We start from the raw sequence: 15,084 nt of genomic DNA on the forward strand, positions 1-15,084 counted from the left end.
GCCAAGAGCTGACCTGCACCAGTACCCTGGGCTCTGCCTGGCAGACCCACGAGGCCAGAACCAGGCAAGATGGTTTCCAAACGCCCCAGCACGGGTCCACTGAGTTTCCCCGGCACCCCCACCCGACGGCACCCCCATGGCTCAGCGTGGCAATCCCCTCACAGCACCCACGGGGCCTGGCTCAGGGAGGCCGGCTCTACAGGCAGCTCAGACCCTGAGTGCAGACCAGCCCCCCACAGAAGCCTCCTCCTTCCTCTCCCCCACCCCCACAAAACCCTGTGGGACCGAGGGGAGCGCCACTTTCGAACAACTGTGGGGCACCAGCAGAGATGCCCAGTGCTCTCCGCTGCTGGAGTGAAATGCCAGGCTCATCAGAGCCTCAGAAACACCCTCGGGGCCGGTTCAGGCACCAATGGCGCCACGTGCTCTCGCCCGGGGGAAACGCTCTTTAAACTAGAAAACCACGTATTAAGTACAAACACTGCTACAGAAATGACATCTGCCAAGTCAGGTGTATGCCCAGCGATGAGCAACCTCTACCCCCCTCCTTTCCTTTTGAAAACAAGGGGGACCCAACTCGCATCTTCCAGGGTAAACGTTGAGTGACCCACGTTTTCCCTCCCTGCCGCCCAGTGTGTGGCCCGTAAGCCACCCAGGGACAGACGGAGGACGAGCCCCGGCAGCCTCTGCCCAGGGAAACGCCACATGAGGCCCCGCTGCCTCCGGCACCCGTTGCTGATGAGGCCTGAACGGCCACGCTGTGCCCGTCGGTGCTGCCTAACCTCGGCCAGGAGCTCAGACCACCCAGGAGCCCGGAGCAGGCCCCTCCCCGCGCCCCATCAGTCAGCAGTTCGCAGTAATAAAGGCTGAGGAGATCGCTCGCCCCAGTAATAGGCACCTTCCAGGCCGATCGGCATCAGCAACAGAGAAACCTGCCATTTGCAACTTGCTGATGACCCAGGGGCTGCAGCTCCAAGGCCAGGACCCTCTGCAAAGCGCCAGCTGTGTGCTCCCAGGTGACCTGTGGGCACGTGAACAGCACTGGGGGCCCCTGAAAGCCAGGGAATGGCAGCCAGCTCCTGCTAGTCTCCCAGGGGTGCTGAAATAAACACAGATCAGCAACGGTTCCTCAGGGTTTCAGCCACCCAGCGAGCGACAAGACTGACGGAAACGTGAAGTGCCGGGAATTACGGATCTCACAAAAAACACGCAGCACCAGGTCTGCGTCGAAGGTCTCTCACCGACAAACACAACGCAAACCTCGAGGCTTTGGCAACTGTATCGTGTTGGAGAAACAGAAAGAAATAACAGGTATTTGTTGAAGGTTTCCCACCTGGCTTCCCAATCAGCCACAGCTCCTGACGGATCGTTTCTGAGAGCAAGCGAAACGGCCCCGGAGGAGTGGGAGCAAAGCTGGCAGAAAGGCTGAACAGAGACAGGCCTTCCGCCCTCCAGGTGCCACTCAGCACCAAACGTCTACGCCAGCTCTGGCGGGTGACGGGGTCTCCGGGCCGCTGACCAGTCAGGGGAGTGTCAGCGATCTCACAGACCGCCTACACCGACGCTCCACCAGCAAAACATTCACCGGAACTACAGCCATTTCCAAGGCACTGAGATGACTCTTACGGAAGCAATGGCACCAAACGTGAGAATACTGTTTTCCTGGTGACATGGGGGACGACTCAGGATCTCTCAGGTGACCCCGACGCATCCTTGGAGAAGCATCGTCACTGGGTTTTCCTGAGCCACACGAGATGCAGAGGCTGTGTGCAGACTGACTGCCGGCAGCATTGCGGTCTGGAGAGTTACCTATCTGGACATCGTCCGCGCTCCTGGCTCACGGCTCCCCGGCCCCTGGAATCTCCTGAGCGAGAAGAGCAAGGGCAGCTTCTTCTGCCACATCCAGTCTCCTGTCCTCAGTCCCGGAACCCACCTCAGGCCGAGGAGGGGAAATGGGTGTCTCGGTATTTACAGCCGGCCCCTTTCCAGCGCAGCTGGGTTTATGCTGATGAAGCAACGTTTGGAAAGCACCAAAGGATGGGGGTGAGGGGTCAGGTGCCAGGGGAACCACCCAAGAACAGAGGACTGGAACTTTCAGTCCCACCCCCTGATTTCGGGGGGCAGGGGCTGGAGGTGGAACCCATCGCCAATGGCCAGTGACTTCATCACCCGTGCCTCTGGAGTGAGGCCTCTACAAAAACCCACACGGAGGAGGTTCAGGGAGCATGTACACGCCATCACGCCAGGCCCCACGAGAACAGCAGCTGCTTTCCTTGGGCCCCTGCCCACTGCGTCTCTTCCTGAGTCCCGTGAGCCGCACGGGAGTAATGGAGTAAAGGAGGGAACCTCGGATTCACAGCCAGAAGGTCGGAAGCACAGGGGACAACCTGGGCTTGCAGCGGGCCTCCGAAGCAGAGGCAGCCTTGTAGGAGCGAGCCCTTCACCTGCGGGACCTGGTGCCATCGCTGGGCAGACGGTGTCAGGACAGGGTGGGACTGTGGGGCAGCCTGCGTGGTGCAGCAGGGGAATCCCCCGTCCACAGTGGAAACTGGCAGTGGGACCTTCCTACGGATCCTATGGTAAAGCCGCAGAGTTGCTTTTCAAAAAAAACACTAGTTTTCAGTTGGTTTGCTGATTGAAGCTGCATAATCTAGAAACTTCTTTTTAATTCTTTAAATAAATTTTCAAAAGTACACACAAAAAATAGTATGATGAACCCCACGTACCCACTAGTCAACTTCAGCAACACGTGCGGCCAATCCCGTTCAGCTCGGTTACCCCCAGGCCCAGTATCACTGCACCCACAACTGCTTTAGTTTGCATCTTCAAAGGATAAGGACTTCCAGAAACCATCACCCCGGCACTAGTAAAGTTAATGCCAGCGCCTTAAATTTTACCTACCGTCCAGTTCCCACTCAATCTCGGTGATTTCCTTAGACCCTCTCTAGCTGGTCTGCTCAGCGACTGTGAGGTCCCTGAAGGAAGACAGGGTGTCCTGGTCACCACGGCAGACCCCAGAGCTCAGCGGGGTAACTCACTGACAGAAAACGCTCAGGCACATTGCTGACGGGTCACGCCCCTCGGCTGCTCGTCTCTCCAAGACAAAAAGCAGGAGGGACACCTGTTCCTGCGGATTCTGGGGCTTGGGAGCGAGCAGACGCAGAAAAGCCCATCTCGGTGAGGCCCACCCCCTCCTTCATCAGGGACGGGGGCTGGGGCTGAGTGATCTGACACAAGAGGGAAAGAAACACTGTAACTCAGTTCTAACCCGCAGTTCCTTCCAACAGCTTAACACAAGAAATCGGGATGCATCCCAGGACGGACGACCCGGTACGATGCCGTGGGCCAGGCACGGGCCACGAGGCACCCGCCACGGACACGGCACATGAGCAGCAAAGTGTGCAGGATGCCAGTCAGCGGCCTGGAAGAAAACCCCAGAAACAATGAGGTACTTGTAATCCCTACGAACCAAGCTGAGTGGGACAGGAATGGATGGTGAACCAGGGAGTTAGGCACAATTCCCAGAAAAGTCAAAGCTGGCTAACTCTACATAATTGCCCAGCTATGTTAAGAGCCAAGAACCAAGGTCTCTTAGCTCTCTTATGATTTTTTTTTTTTTTAAGGAAATGCTGCATCACCAAAGATCTTGGCAGCATAGAGGAGAACAGGTACAAACCTCTGAGTCAAAAAGTAGACTCCGGAACAGTTTTAGGAACACCTAACCCAGTGCATTTCAGGTATACTTTCCTTTTTATCTTTGCACAAGAGCGATATATTGAAAATCAGCATCCAGTTAAGTCTGAAAGAGGTCTTTAAATTCGTAGTGAATAAAAACACTAACTGATAAAGAAACCACTGTGACGCAGTTGAATGAACAGCATTTTTTTCTTTCCTAGTGGCACCTGAGATAATGGTTGTACAGATAATGGCATCTTAGATCTGATGAAAAGGGTATATTCCAGACACAAGAAAAATCAGTGATCATCATGTGAGACAGGAAGTAGAACAAGTGGATGAACTTCGTGGCTCAGGGGAATGGGACGGGGCGAGAGAGGGAGGTGGAAAAGGAGCTAAGCCTCCTGAAGGTCACGGAGCAAAAGCGCATCGTCTAGGTCAATGGGGAAGCCCTTGAGGCAGGAAAGACCGAGGTAATGAGGCCGGAAGGCATCCCGAGCTGGGCCAACCAGCCCACCATCCAGGACAAGCATACAACCCCCCCCAACGCCAGAGTCACCCCCCTCACCACACCCTGATAACAGAGTGTTTGCTGCACGGGCACCTGCACACCACGCAGGCCTTTAATCACCACCAGCTCCTCACGCGCTCACAGGATGACTCAGCGAAGGCAGACCCTTCATTTGCAGGCTGTCATCTTTCCTGAGCAGCACCCTTTGGGGTCAGGGGCCGGGGGGCGTGGGGGGAGCTCGCCCCCTGGACTGGCCCCTGAAGCTCAGACGAAAAACGTCAGCAGCTGCTCTTGAGCCTAACGGTCTTTAAAAATCACCTGTTCTTTGCCTCCACGTAAGGTTCCAGCTGTTCCGTCCAGAAGCATGCTGGTGGCACAGCACATAACCCCATAAAGCTTCTAATGACCCTCATAAATGCCAACAGCTTCTGCAAAAAGCAGCTGGATGCTGTCCCTGAGGACCCAAGAGGACCTGCCATTTCCCACCACTCCACCTCCTTCAAGTGGCTGCGGGCAGCGAAGCCGCATGCCCATTTCATCTTCCACAAATAGTTTAGGTCACAGCACCTCAGTGCTGCCCACAACGCCAAGAACGGCCCGCCCAACGCTGAGGCACCAGGCAGGCATCTGACCTCTGGTTTCCTGCAGAAATCGACACCCCCACCACCCCCAGCAACTCAAAGGGTTGTCATCGTGGGGGAAGTTCTGTGCCGAGCGCGGGGACCAGCGAGGGGTTCTCGTTACGGGTGGAGCGCCTTGCACACGTGCATGAAATGCATGAGTGCGTGAGATGTAACAGCCTGCCTATCAACAACAGACAAGGGTGCTTCCCCAGGCCAACTTGGCACATCATAGAGATAGGCTCAGGCGCACTTAACGAGATTGTTCCGCAAGCACCTAGATCGATGAGCAAATTAACCTGCAGGCACCTAAATCAGCCCCAGGCTGCGGTGGGTGACGGGGGTTTGGGAGGACAGGTACTGTGGGGACAAGGAGACAAGACCCAAGATTTCCACATGATGGGGAAGACAAACCAAAGGCAACAACCCTCAGGGGAAAAGACGGGCTGCTGTGTTGACAGAAGAACCTGAGGAGGGTAGAGGGCGCCAACAAGGCAGGGCCCGAAGCTGGCTCACCTGCTGGAGTCTGCCTGAGACCCGCTCCAAGGCCCCCTCCCCAGGAAGCCTACAGGACAGTCTCACCCTGCAACCCAGCCCACCCCCCAGTCCCGCCCCCAGTCCTGAGGTCTTCGCTGCTCTTTCTGCTCTTTCTCTCTCCACGGCACTTAGCACTGTTATTCACACTTTATAATTCACTCATCGGTCACATTCTGTCGCACTCCCCGCCTCCCGCCCCAGAAGGAGAGTTTCATGAATGCTGGCGTATTTGTCTACCACTGTCACTGCGGTATCCCAAATACCGTCCCCAGCAGGGCCTGGCACACAGGAGCAGCTCAAGAAATCCCCCTGGAAAGAAGGCGTGAAAGGGACCAGGGCCAGTTCCTTTCTGCTCCTGGCAGCGGGCAGCTGAGGACCGCCGTCCTCAGGACGGGCGGAGCGGGAAGGATCGCAGCACAGCAAACAGTTCCCAGAGCAGCAGGGAAGAAGGGAAACAGCAACAGGGGGGACTCCCCCATCGGAGCATTGCAGGTGCCGCCTGTTCCCAGTGCCTTCCCGGACGGTGCCCATGTGGCGCACAGGACGGGCGCACAGAACTGGCGCACGGCCGGAGGAGTGGGCGCGGGCAGCCAGGCATCAGGCATCGAGAGCAAGGTGTGTCCACGCTGCAGGCTGGCGGAAACCCGCACGCTGCAGGCAAGGTGCACCGCCGCCACGGCCCTGGGCAGCCTTCTCCCGCCGGAACACCCCGGTCTGCCCTCCACCCCCGGCTCTGGGCCTTGGGGAAGCACCTCTGTGGGTTCCCGTCTTCATCAGGGGAAGGGGAGCACATTAATACCTGTAAAGCAGTAGGGTGAGCTCGACCCACAGTGGGTGCCCATCATATGCCGACTCAGTTACAAGTCTTCCCCAGACCCCAGAGAAGCCGGCCCGCTCCCAAAACACCCAACTGTAAGGGCAGCAGGGAGGAAAAAAGAAATCTGAGTTAGTGCACTGGCCTGCCACAGCAGCTGGTCTTAACCAGGGGCGCGTCTGCCTCCCAGGGGACACTCGGCAACAGCACGGACACTGCTGGTTGTCACAGAGGAGGCGGGGGTGCTCCGACAGCCGGCGGGAGAGGCCAGGGAAACTGCTAACCCCTACGACTCGGGGCAGCCCCCCACTATGACTGCCCAGCTCAAAACGTCACAAGGGTCGGGGCTGAGAGCCCTGACTAGAGCCACCACTGCCCCCAAGGAGCCTTGTCCCTGTCAAAACCTGTGCCCTGATGTGGGCTCTGGAAATTTGGCAACTCTGTCGCCAGCAGTCCTGGGCTCCACCTCCCAAAGGGTCAGTCCCCCAGCGACAAGCCACTAGCGTCGGCAGGACAGGTGTCTGGCAGGAGGGGACTGAAAGAGACCCACAGAAGGGCAGAGGTGAAGGGACAGCTGCCGGGGCAGGCTGGTCCATGAGCGACCAGACTGCTGGCCATCTGGGCAGCCACCCCCCTGCAGCGGCCCCATGACATGGGCCCTGGGCACACGGCCCCCAAAGCCAAGGGCAGCGTCCTCGGTGCAGGCCCAGGAGCGCGACTATGGGGCCGCTGGGGTTTCCTCCAAACCCGGCCCTGATGAAATCACGGCATCCACGTGCCAGATGCTAAGAAACCCATTTACAATAACACGCTCCCCGGACCCACCACACTGGTGTGACTAACGTCAGAAGCGCCACGCGTCTCACCTGTCCTGGGGAGGCAGTGTGAGGGCAGGGGCAGAGACAGCCACCTGCCTGGGGCCAGGGACTGCAGGACAGGAGGGGACGTGTCAGCCCCTGGAACAGGCTTTCACTTCCCAGAAATGGGCATGTGGTCAGAAAGGAGAAACGTGACACGGGTCCTCTCCACTGGCCAAGCGAACTGGACAGGAATGTTCTGGTGCCTCCACACCCGGGTTAGTTGTTAAGGTCAGTGCATGACCAAACCCTCATTCCAGCTAAGAGAGCGAGGTCAAGCTCTACTCTGACGGCATAAGAGTCAGCTGAAGAGCAAGGGCCAACGTGTCCGATGTAATTCTCGCTGGAGGAGCGATCCTCAGGGAAGTGCCTGGAGTTCCTCCCGAAGGAACCCGGCCAACTGGACGGTCTGGAGGCCGGAGTCCAAGACCACACGGGCACACCGAGGATCCCCAGGAGCAACACCGATTCAAAGACTTCCTCAAGGAGCGGGGTGACCTTGCAGGTCGTGGAAATGAGACCCAGATGACACCTCCTTCGATCCCCTGGCAGTCACTGGACTGATGGCGCTCAGTGAGTGTGGGCACAAGGCAGGGTTCGAGGGGCCTGTGCGGTGACAGGTTTGGCCGAGAAGGAATCCCCAGGGAAGGGAAGACCGGGGAGGCTGGGGGTGCAGGGCCCCGGGGGTGTGGGGACAGTGGCGTTTGTTTAACAGCCACTGTGGAAGCTCCTCCCTGCTTGAAGCTGGGTGGCTGTACGAGTGTGTCTCCACCGAACCTCCACCAGCGTGTGTGTCTCGGCACCAGCCCTGCAAACACACCCCCCGGGTCGGGGTTCACAGGAGAAAACTAGGGGGCGTGTTCGGCCGGGTTCCGCTGGTTTCTCATCCCATGAGTTCTGCTGGGCCAGCGAGGAGATGTCACAGATTTTCCCCGGGGACACCCTGCCTTCTTCCCGGGACCTCAGGGCCGGCTCCTGCATGGGCCTGTGTCTCTGCCCCGGCAGCCCCTCACCCCCACTAAGCCCGCTGGCCTGGACCTGCTGCAAGGCAGGCAGTGCAGCCTGCTTGGAAATCGATGTCTTCTCAGACCGACTTCCTCCTCCCAAAAGATCTAAGAAACATAAATGGCAGCAATGAGAAATTACATATATATAGTCTCCCCAGCCTCCATCATTTTTCTGACCACTTCCTCCGATCCAAACAGGGCACCCACCCCTCTCCGGGAGCAGAGAGACGCACAGGGGGCCTGAAGCCTCCTCACCACCTTAACCCCCTGGGCCTCTCCCACCTGCCCCGAGATCTGCCAGAGGCCGAGCAGGCTGACCCCACTCCGTGCTGGGTACAGCTGCTTCTCTCTCACTTCTGCTAGACGGTAGGGGACAGCTCATTATTTTTGCACCGTTTATCAGCCACAATCTGTTTCCATTATGTTTGAGCACCCCGAGGAAGCCGCAGTGTAACTCCAGAATGCAGAAACTTTGTTACCTTTAGAGAAAAGTTTATGTTACAATGCCAGTTTGTCAGAGTCTCCCGCCCTCCAACCGTCTTCCCCTGCTACATACAGCCCTCCTCACCTGAACATCCAACTCGCACCTCAAATGGAATTTCTTTGAACTCCAAACTGATTGTTGGTGGCGTGTGGTGCAGGTTCCCCCCCTTCGCAGCCACCCACAGGCACGCTCCCAGATCTGCTGACGCCCATTACAGAGCGCGGCAGCCTCGTGTGCGACCTCAAACCAAGCACACTTGAGTGATGATAGCCATCTCCTGCTGCCAGGAGAAGCGAGGCTGCCCAGCGCCTGGGTGGGGAGCCGGCAGAGCCTCGTCACCACGGGAGACCTCCACTTAGGGACACCTCCACAGTGCGCACACACCCCCACAGAAAGGTGGGTCCTCAGCCCACTGACGGGAACCCTGCCCTGATGCCACAGTGGGCGCAAGGACTGGCATGGTGTCCGGACCCCTTCCCAAAAGGGCAGTCCTAGTATCAGTCAAGGTTGGCAGGACAAGCCCAAAGGAACCAACCACATCTTGGAGGAACGGATGTGGGATTAAAAAGAAAAAACACAGCAACAATTTTCCAGAAATCAGGGATTCCTGCTTCACTGTATTTCCAAGGGAATAGTCAGGCTTTTCCTTTTTCTTCTCCCCCCACCCCCACACCATTTATTCAGCATCTATTATTTGCCAGGACCTGCTAATGGCATTTAGTTCTCTGCCGCCAAGGGAAAATAATTATCCCCACTGTAAAGAGGAGGAAACCAAGGATCAGAGGGGGTCAGCCAATCAGTCAAGGTCGCCGAGCAGGAAGGAGCAGAAAACCGCTCTCGCTCGATGCCAATAAATAGATTTGTGCCATTCCCCTTCATCCGAACGTCCACTGGTTCCAAAAACACTACTGGTTCCCTGTGATCCACTAAATTAAACACCAAAACGCCAGCCGGGCATTTGAAGCACTCCACAACTTTAGTCCCAAACTCCTTCCCCAGTTTCATGCCCGAAAGTTCCCCTATACAGACAGGACCAGGCCCCAGCCACGTGAGGTCCCTCATCAGTCCAAGAAGGGGTCCCCTAATCCTCAATGCCTCCTGCAAGTCCATGCCCCAAGGGCTCCACCCTGGGCCCCCAGAGGAAGGGCCGCAGCATCCTGCTCCCACGAAGCAAGACCGTTGGAAAGGGAGCAGGCTGCCTGGACCTGTGTGTAGTGTGTGCGCCCTGCTGTCCCTTTCCCTCACCTCCCAAAGCGGTGGGGGACACGGAGGAGGGGCCTGAGACCTGACACACTCTCTTTGAGTAGAGGACGTTCTTCACAGGCTGGGAAACCCTCCCCTTTCCGTGCTCAACAGCCACGCTCTACCCAGAGGCAGGCTCCTTTCACGAGAAATCTCTCTCTTCCCAGGCTCCATCCACGGCCAGCATCCCAAGGCCCAGGGGAGGAGACTTAACGCGATTAAAATTTTAAGGCATTCGGATGCTCAAAGGAAAGGCACCCTTGAAGTGCAAATCATCGATTTACAGGGAAAAAGCAAAATAGGGGGAGTGGAGGGGTCGACACATGCATGAACGCCATGGCATTTTAAGCAGTGTGCTGCAAAACCCGGCGGCAGCGTGGCACACACCCGGGACCTCAGCCTCGAGTCCCAGGTGGGGCAGCGAATCCCGGGGTGGTTCTCAGCACCAGCTCAGGTTTGGTTTATGGGGTCTGCGGTCTGAGGGGAGTTGGCTTTCTGGTTTTTGCCACACGGAGATGAGTTAGTTATTCAACTGGCAGGATACACTGATGAGCCCGGGCGAGGGTGCTGAAGCGGCAGAAATACTAGACAGACAACCCCCCCCAAGCCTAGTACTGAAGCCCAGTGCCCCGTGAAAAACGTTGGGGCGCAGGGAAACCAGCTAAATGAGGGAATTAGAGCCTCGCCCCGAACAGTAGGAAACAAGAGAAGAAATACAAGTCCGCTTACACCTCACACACTCTAGCTAGTATTTAAATTCTGTCTGTTCATGCATACCACATCTTTTTATGCCCATACTCTCCAAGCTAAAAATACTCCATATTTCCTTTCATCATGAGGGTGAACTAAATTTGAAGAGACTTTCTAGTCTCAAAATCCGTGGAAACAATTCGGAAGGAAGGAAGGCGGCACAGTGTTATACGCTGGATTATTGAACTCTAGGATGGCAGGGCTCCGTCCACCCCCTCCAGAGAGTTTTGGGGCTTCCCCCTTGACAGCAGGGTCCCCCGCACTAAGTCCCCGAGTCTTCTTCCTGCAGTTTCAGAAGCTACTGCATTCCTACACCTCTTCCCCAACCCACAAATCACTAAGCCATTCTAGGGCCTGAATTAAATTTTATGGTTGGTTGACATAAAGAATAGAATCCCAAATCACCACCAATGCATGTGTAATCCTTCATTTCCCACGCTTTTTTTCTGCCTGGTCTCTGTTTCCTCCTAGTGCCAGTCCATCCACAAGGAGTTCCGGGATTTTTTTTTTTTTTTTAAACTAAGGATAACACGTCAGAGGTCAACATGGGAGACCGCTTCCGACACCTTCCACCAGCTGGAGCCCACCCGCCAGGCCGGTCCAGCCTCTGCGGATGCTAAGGCTACACTGTTGCCGTTTCTCCGGCAGAATGAGGGAAGACAAGTCCCAAGACTGGCTTATTTGTCCGGCTGGCTTTTGCAGGAAAGGCGGAGAGCTCTGCCAGGGCGTACCAGCAAACCAGGCCATGTGGCCCTGCCAAGGCACAGTTCACTGGGAAGCAGTTCTGAAAGAATTCCAGTCTAGCACGACCGTAGTTTTCACTAGGGCAGCCACCACACGGCCTCTGTGGGGTGCACCGGCTCTTTGCCGTTTGAGGATAAAGGGAGACTTCATGTACCTATACAGCAGTTTTCTGCATTAAAAAAGGGGCAGGAAGAGAAAGCCCTGACCAGCGTGGATCAGCTGACTGGGTGTCGCCCCACAGAGCAAAAGGTCGCCGGTTCGATTCCCAGTCAGGGCGCATCCCTAGGTTGTGGGCTTGGTCCGGGTCTGGCAACGTTTCTTTCTCACATGGATGTTTCTCTCCCTCTTTTTCTCCCTGCCTTCCCTGCTCTAGACAAGAGAGGGAATTGGGAAAATAAGGCTAGGAGTACACTGTCAGCTCAGGACCAAGCCAGGCCAATTCAGCACATGGAAAAACTATTTCCATTTCTGCCTCCCTAGATAAAGCAAACCCATGCAATTCACCAAGAATCAAATATAGCGCCTACTTCCATCTAACACCCTCAGCTAAGAATCAGTGAAGGAACGAATGAATGGAGGGAGGGAGGAAGAAAACCTCTGAGGCAGCCAGACTCAAGGCTGACATTCACGGGTTGGACTTGAAGGCTATTCAGTCCCGCAGTTCGCCTTGTTTCAGGATACCATTCCCTGGTTCCAGCCCAACCCGTGGTCCACCTCTATTAACTCAGAGTTTCCTGGCTTGGCGATGTCACTGAACGTCACAGTAATGGGGGTTACAGGACTCTGGAAAAGATAACGCTGCTTCCAAAACCTGTTAGCCACGCAACACCACCAACACCGCCGGGCAGCGCGCGCACAGCCCAGAGCCCTCCTGGCCCCAGCGGGCTCAGCCGCCACAGAACCGCGCCGCCCTTCGGGCTTCTCCGGGCACTCAGTTCCCCCCTCCGAAATGCCGGGCCATCCCCACGGCCTAATCGCTCGGCCCTTGGGGCCTGTCGAAAACACACTCTTAGACTATCCCCGGGTAACGGGGGAGTGGGGCTGGTGCACGCAGCGCGGGAGGGCCGGGGCCGAGCAGGGCAGAGTGTAACGCGGGGCCCGGGAGAGGAAGGTCGGGACATGGCGGTGGCTGGCCTCACTCGGGGCGCAGAGGCAAGGTGGCCTCCGCTTACTCCCGCCCAGAGAAGTCCGTTTTATCCGACACCGGGCTGGCTGCGTCCCCCGCCCCCAGAGGAAGGAGCAGAGAAAGGGACCGAGTCCAGAACTGCGCCCCCTCCTCACGCGGGTGACACGGGGGAAGGGAGGGAGGATTTGCAGCGGCATGCATCAAAGGGCTGAAAAGAAACTTGGACTGCTCTCTCCTACTGTACACGACTCGCTGGCAAGGCAGCCGCCTCTCCCTCCCTTCCTCCCCACCCCCTTTTGTGTTTCCTAACACCCGCACCCCTAAACTTCCCACCGCAGGGGATGGGGCTCCGGCGGCCGGACAAGACTCAACTCATTACGTGGAGCAGAAGGGACGTCTACGGAGCGGGAAGGGGGCGACAAGAAAGGCACCCGCGGTCCCCAGCCCAGCGGGGCTGAGCCGGGTGGCCCTCTTCCGAGCCCGGCGAGCGCGGAGGAACCGGTGCGCCCGCTGCCCCAGGGACTCCGCGGGAGGCCCGGGGCTGGGGGCCCCCCGAGCCGAGGTCCGCCGGACCGAGGAGAGCAGGAGGGGCGGGGAGCTCCCCTCGATGCCCGGCGGCCACGTCCGAGCGGGGGCTCGGGACTGCGTCGGCGTCAGGAGGGCCGGGCGCGGGGGTGGCAGGGAGTCCGGGTTCGGGGGGCCGGGCCGCGGGCGGGCGCCCACTCACTCACCTTCCTGCCCGCACCGCCGCTCGCGCCCGCGGCCAGCGCGGAGCCGCCCCCGGAGTACATGTAGTAGGCGATGCCCAGCACCCACAGGAAGGCGAAGCAGAGCAGCATCCGCGAGCGCCGCCGCATTCTCCCCACTCGGCCGCCGGCCGCGGCGCCGCTGCTAGCGAGTGCTGCCAGGGGCCGGCGGGCAGGCGGGCGGGCCGGCGGGGCGCGCCGGGGCGGAGCGGAGGAAGGGGAAGGGCGCGGCGCGGCTCCTCCTCCGGCGCGCGCTCCCGCTCGGAGAGGCCGCGGGGGCGGCGCGCGCCGGGCGCAGAGCTCCGCCCCGGGCCGGGACAGCCGCGCAGTCCCCGAGCAGGAAGCCGCGGCTCCGGAGGCGGCCGGGGGGTCAGGGAGCAAAGGGCGACCAATCAGCGGGCGGCGGCGGCCGGGCGCGGGCGGAGGAGAGGGGATTAGCGCGTCTCCAGGGATGCAGCGCGCCAGCCGCCCCGCCTCCTCTGCGTCCGCCCGCGCGCCCCTCCGCCTCCCATGAGTGACAGGTGGCTGCCTGGACCCCGGGGGAGCGCGCGCGCCCGTGCTCTTACGCACGTGCACGTGCACGGTGCGGGGCGGGGGAAAGCTCGGTCACCGCCGTTTGGTGCTTGCTATACTGCAAAGACTACCGACTCGTTCTTCCAAACCACGTCAGACCCCTAAAAGGGTCTCTTTTATTGGCCCACCTACCTGAGTTTTTTGCTGCAACCCACTCCTGGACCCGACCTCGCTGCTGCTCGCTACAATTTTCTTGCTAATCTTGCTGCTAAACGCTCCTGATCCCCAGGTGTCAGTTTTATTTATTCATTTGCAGAGGTGGGGGACTAGAGGTAGAAGCTGAGAGGTCTTCTTCAAGGGAACATTTTTCTGGAGATGAACACAGAGCTTAATAGCAGGGTGGTTTTTTTTTTTTAAGTAAACATGAAATGGGGAAAAGGGAAACAATGTAAATTTTAAAAGCTTTTTGATTGCTTTCTTAAAAGAGGAGTTAGCACACTCAACATCTTTAAAGATGCAAGAAGGCAGGTCTGTCTTGTAACAGAATCTACGGAACCCTGATGAGGCCCTTTTAACTGCAAAGTTTCCAGTGTTCATAGAGACGAAAAACAAAAATGTTACTTAGCACTTGATATTTTAAAAGTGATTTCAGGATCTCCGGGGTCTAGAGGATAATGACAGCTGCCTGAATTGGAATCTCCTCGCTTGCTCAACAAAACACACACACGCAAGCCAATGAGCCTTCGGTGCTCCTGCCAGAGGGACTGCCATAAACTGAACTTCAAACTACTTCTTAAGTAGAAGAAAGGACGTCAAATTCCAACAGAGTTCCCTCCCACTGTTGCCAAGGACTTGAGTAAAGCCCAGGCTTAAATCCCTCTAGGAAGAGAAAGTCTGACGCCAAGAACTAAACCCTGAACACAGGTCTAGTATTTGATTCAGAAGAGAGGTTTGAAAGGGAAGAGGACAGGAGGTGGCAGCCTTGAAGAAGCCTTGCTTCTGGGAAAAGTCAGAGAGATAGAGAAAGGGCACTGCCCTTTGGAGGCCTGGCAGAGAAAGGAAAGAAGGAAGAAGGGAAAGTTAAAGATACTGCGGAAACAGAAGACAGTGACTCCCCTCCCCAGCCACTGGTATCTATGAGAAACCGCACGTGAGCATGCAGACAGAACAACCTTGAACCAGGAACCCTGTGTCAAAATTCTTGGTAGCAAAAACAGCATGTTAGCTGCACACAAAGCTATTGCAAAAAGGAAACAGAAAATTAACCATGTTTTTTATGATGAGAAAAGTGACTCATAGCATTTCAGCTGATAACCCGCCCCCAATAAAACAAAGAAGCAGAGGAAAACTGTAATACCACATATCCAAATATCAAACTGGACAATGTATCAGGTATTTGGACACGCAAACACGTACATACATGTATATCTATTCAACTAGAATCCAAAATTCAAAACC

The 15,084-nt window shown here is 57.1% G+C and overlaps 1 protein-coding gene across 1 annotated transcript in view; it reads right to left on the reverse strand.

The window, feature by feature from the left end:
- The window catches only part of GALNT2 (polypeptide N-acetylgalactosaminyltransferase 2), a 156,381-nt gene extending 143,078 nt beyond the window's left edge, over window positions 1-13,303 (reverse strand). The window contains exon 1 of the mRNA XM_028531365.2: window positions 13,099-13,303. Within this exon, the coding sequence (XP_028387166.1) occupies window positions 13,099-13,224 (126 nt within the window). The 5' untranslated portion in view covers window positions 13,225-13,303. The remainder of the gene's footprint in view (window positions 1-13,098) is intronic.
- Between the last annotated feature and the right edge of the window lie 1,781 nt (window positions 13,304-15,084).

Source organism: Phyllostomus discolor, chromosome 15, assembly GCF_004126475.2.
Source record: "Phyllostomus discolor isolate MPI-MPIP mPhyDis1 chromosome 15, mPhyDis1.pri.v3, whole genome shotgun sequence".
In the NCBI taxonomy this organism is placed as follows: domain Eukaryota; kingdom Metazoa; phylum Chordata; class Mammalia; order Chiroptera; family Phyllostomidae; genus Phyllostomus; species Phyllostomus discolor.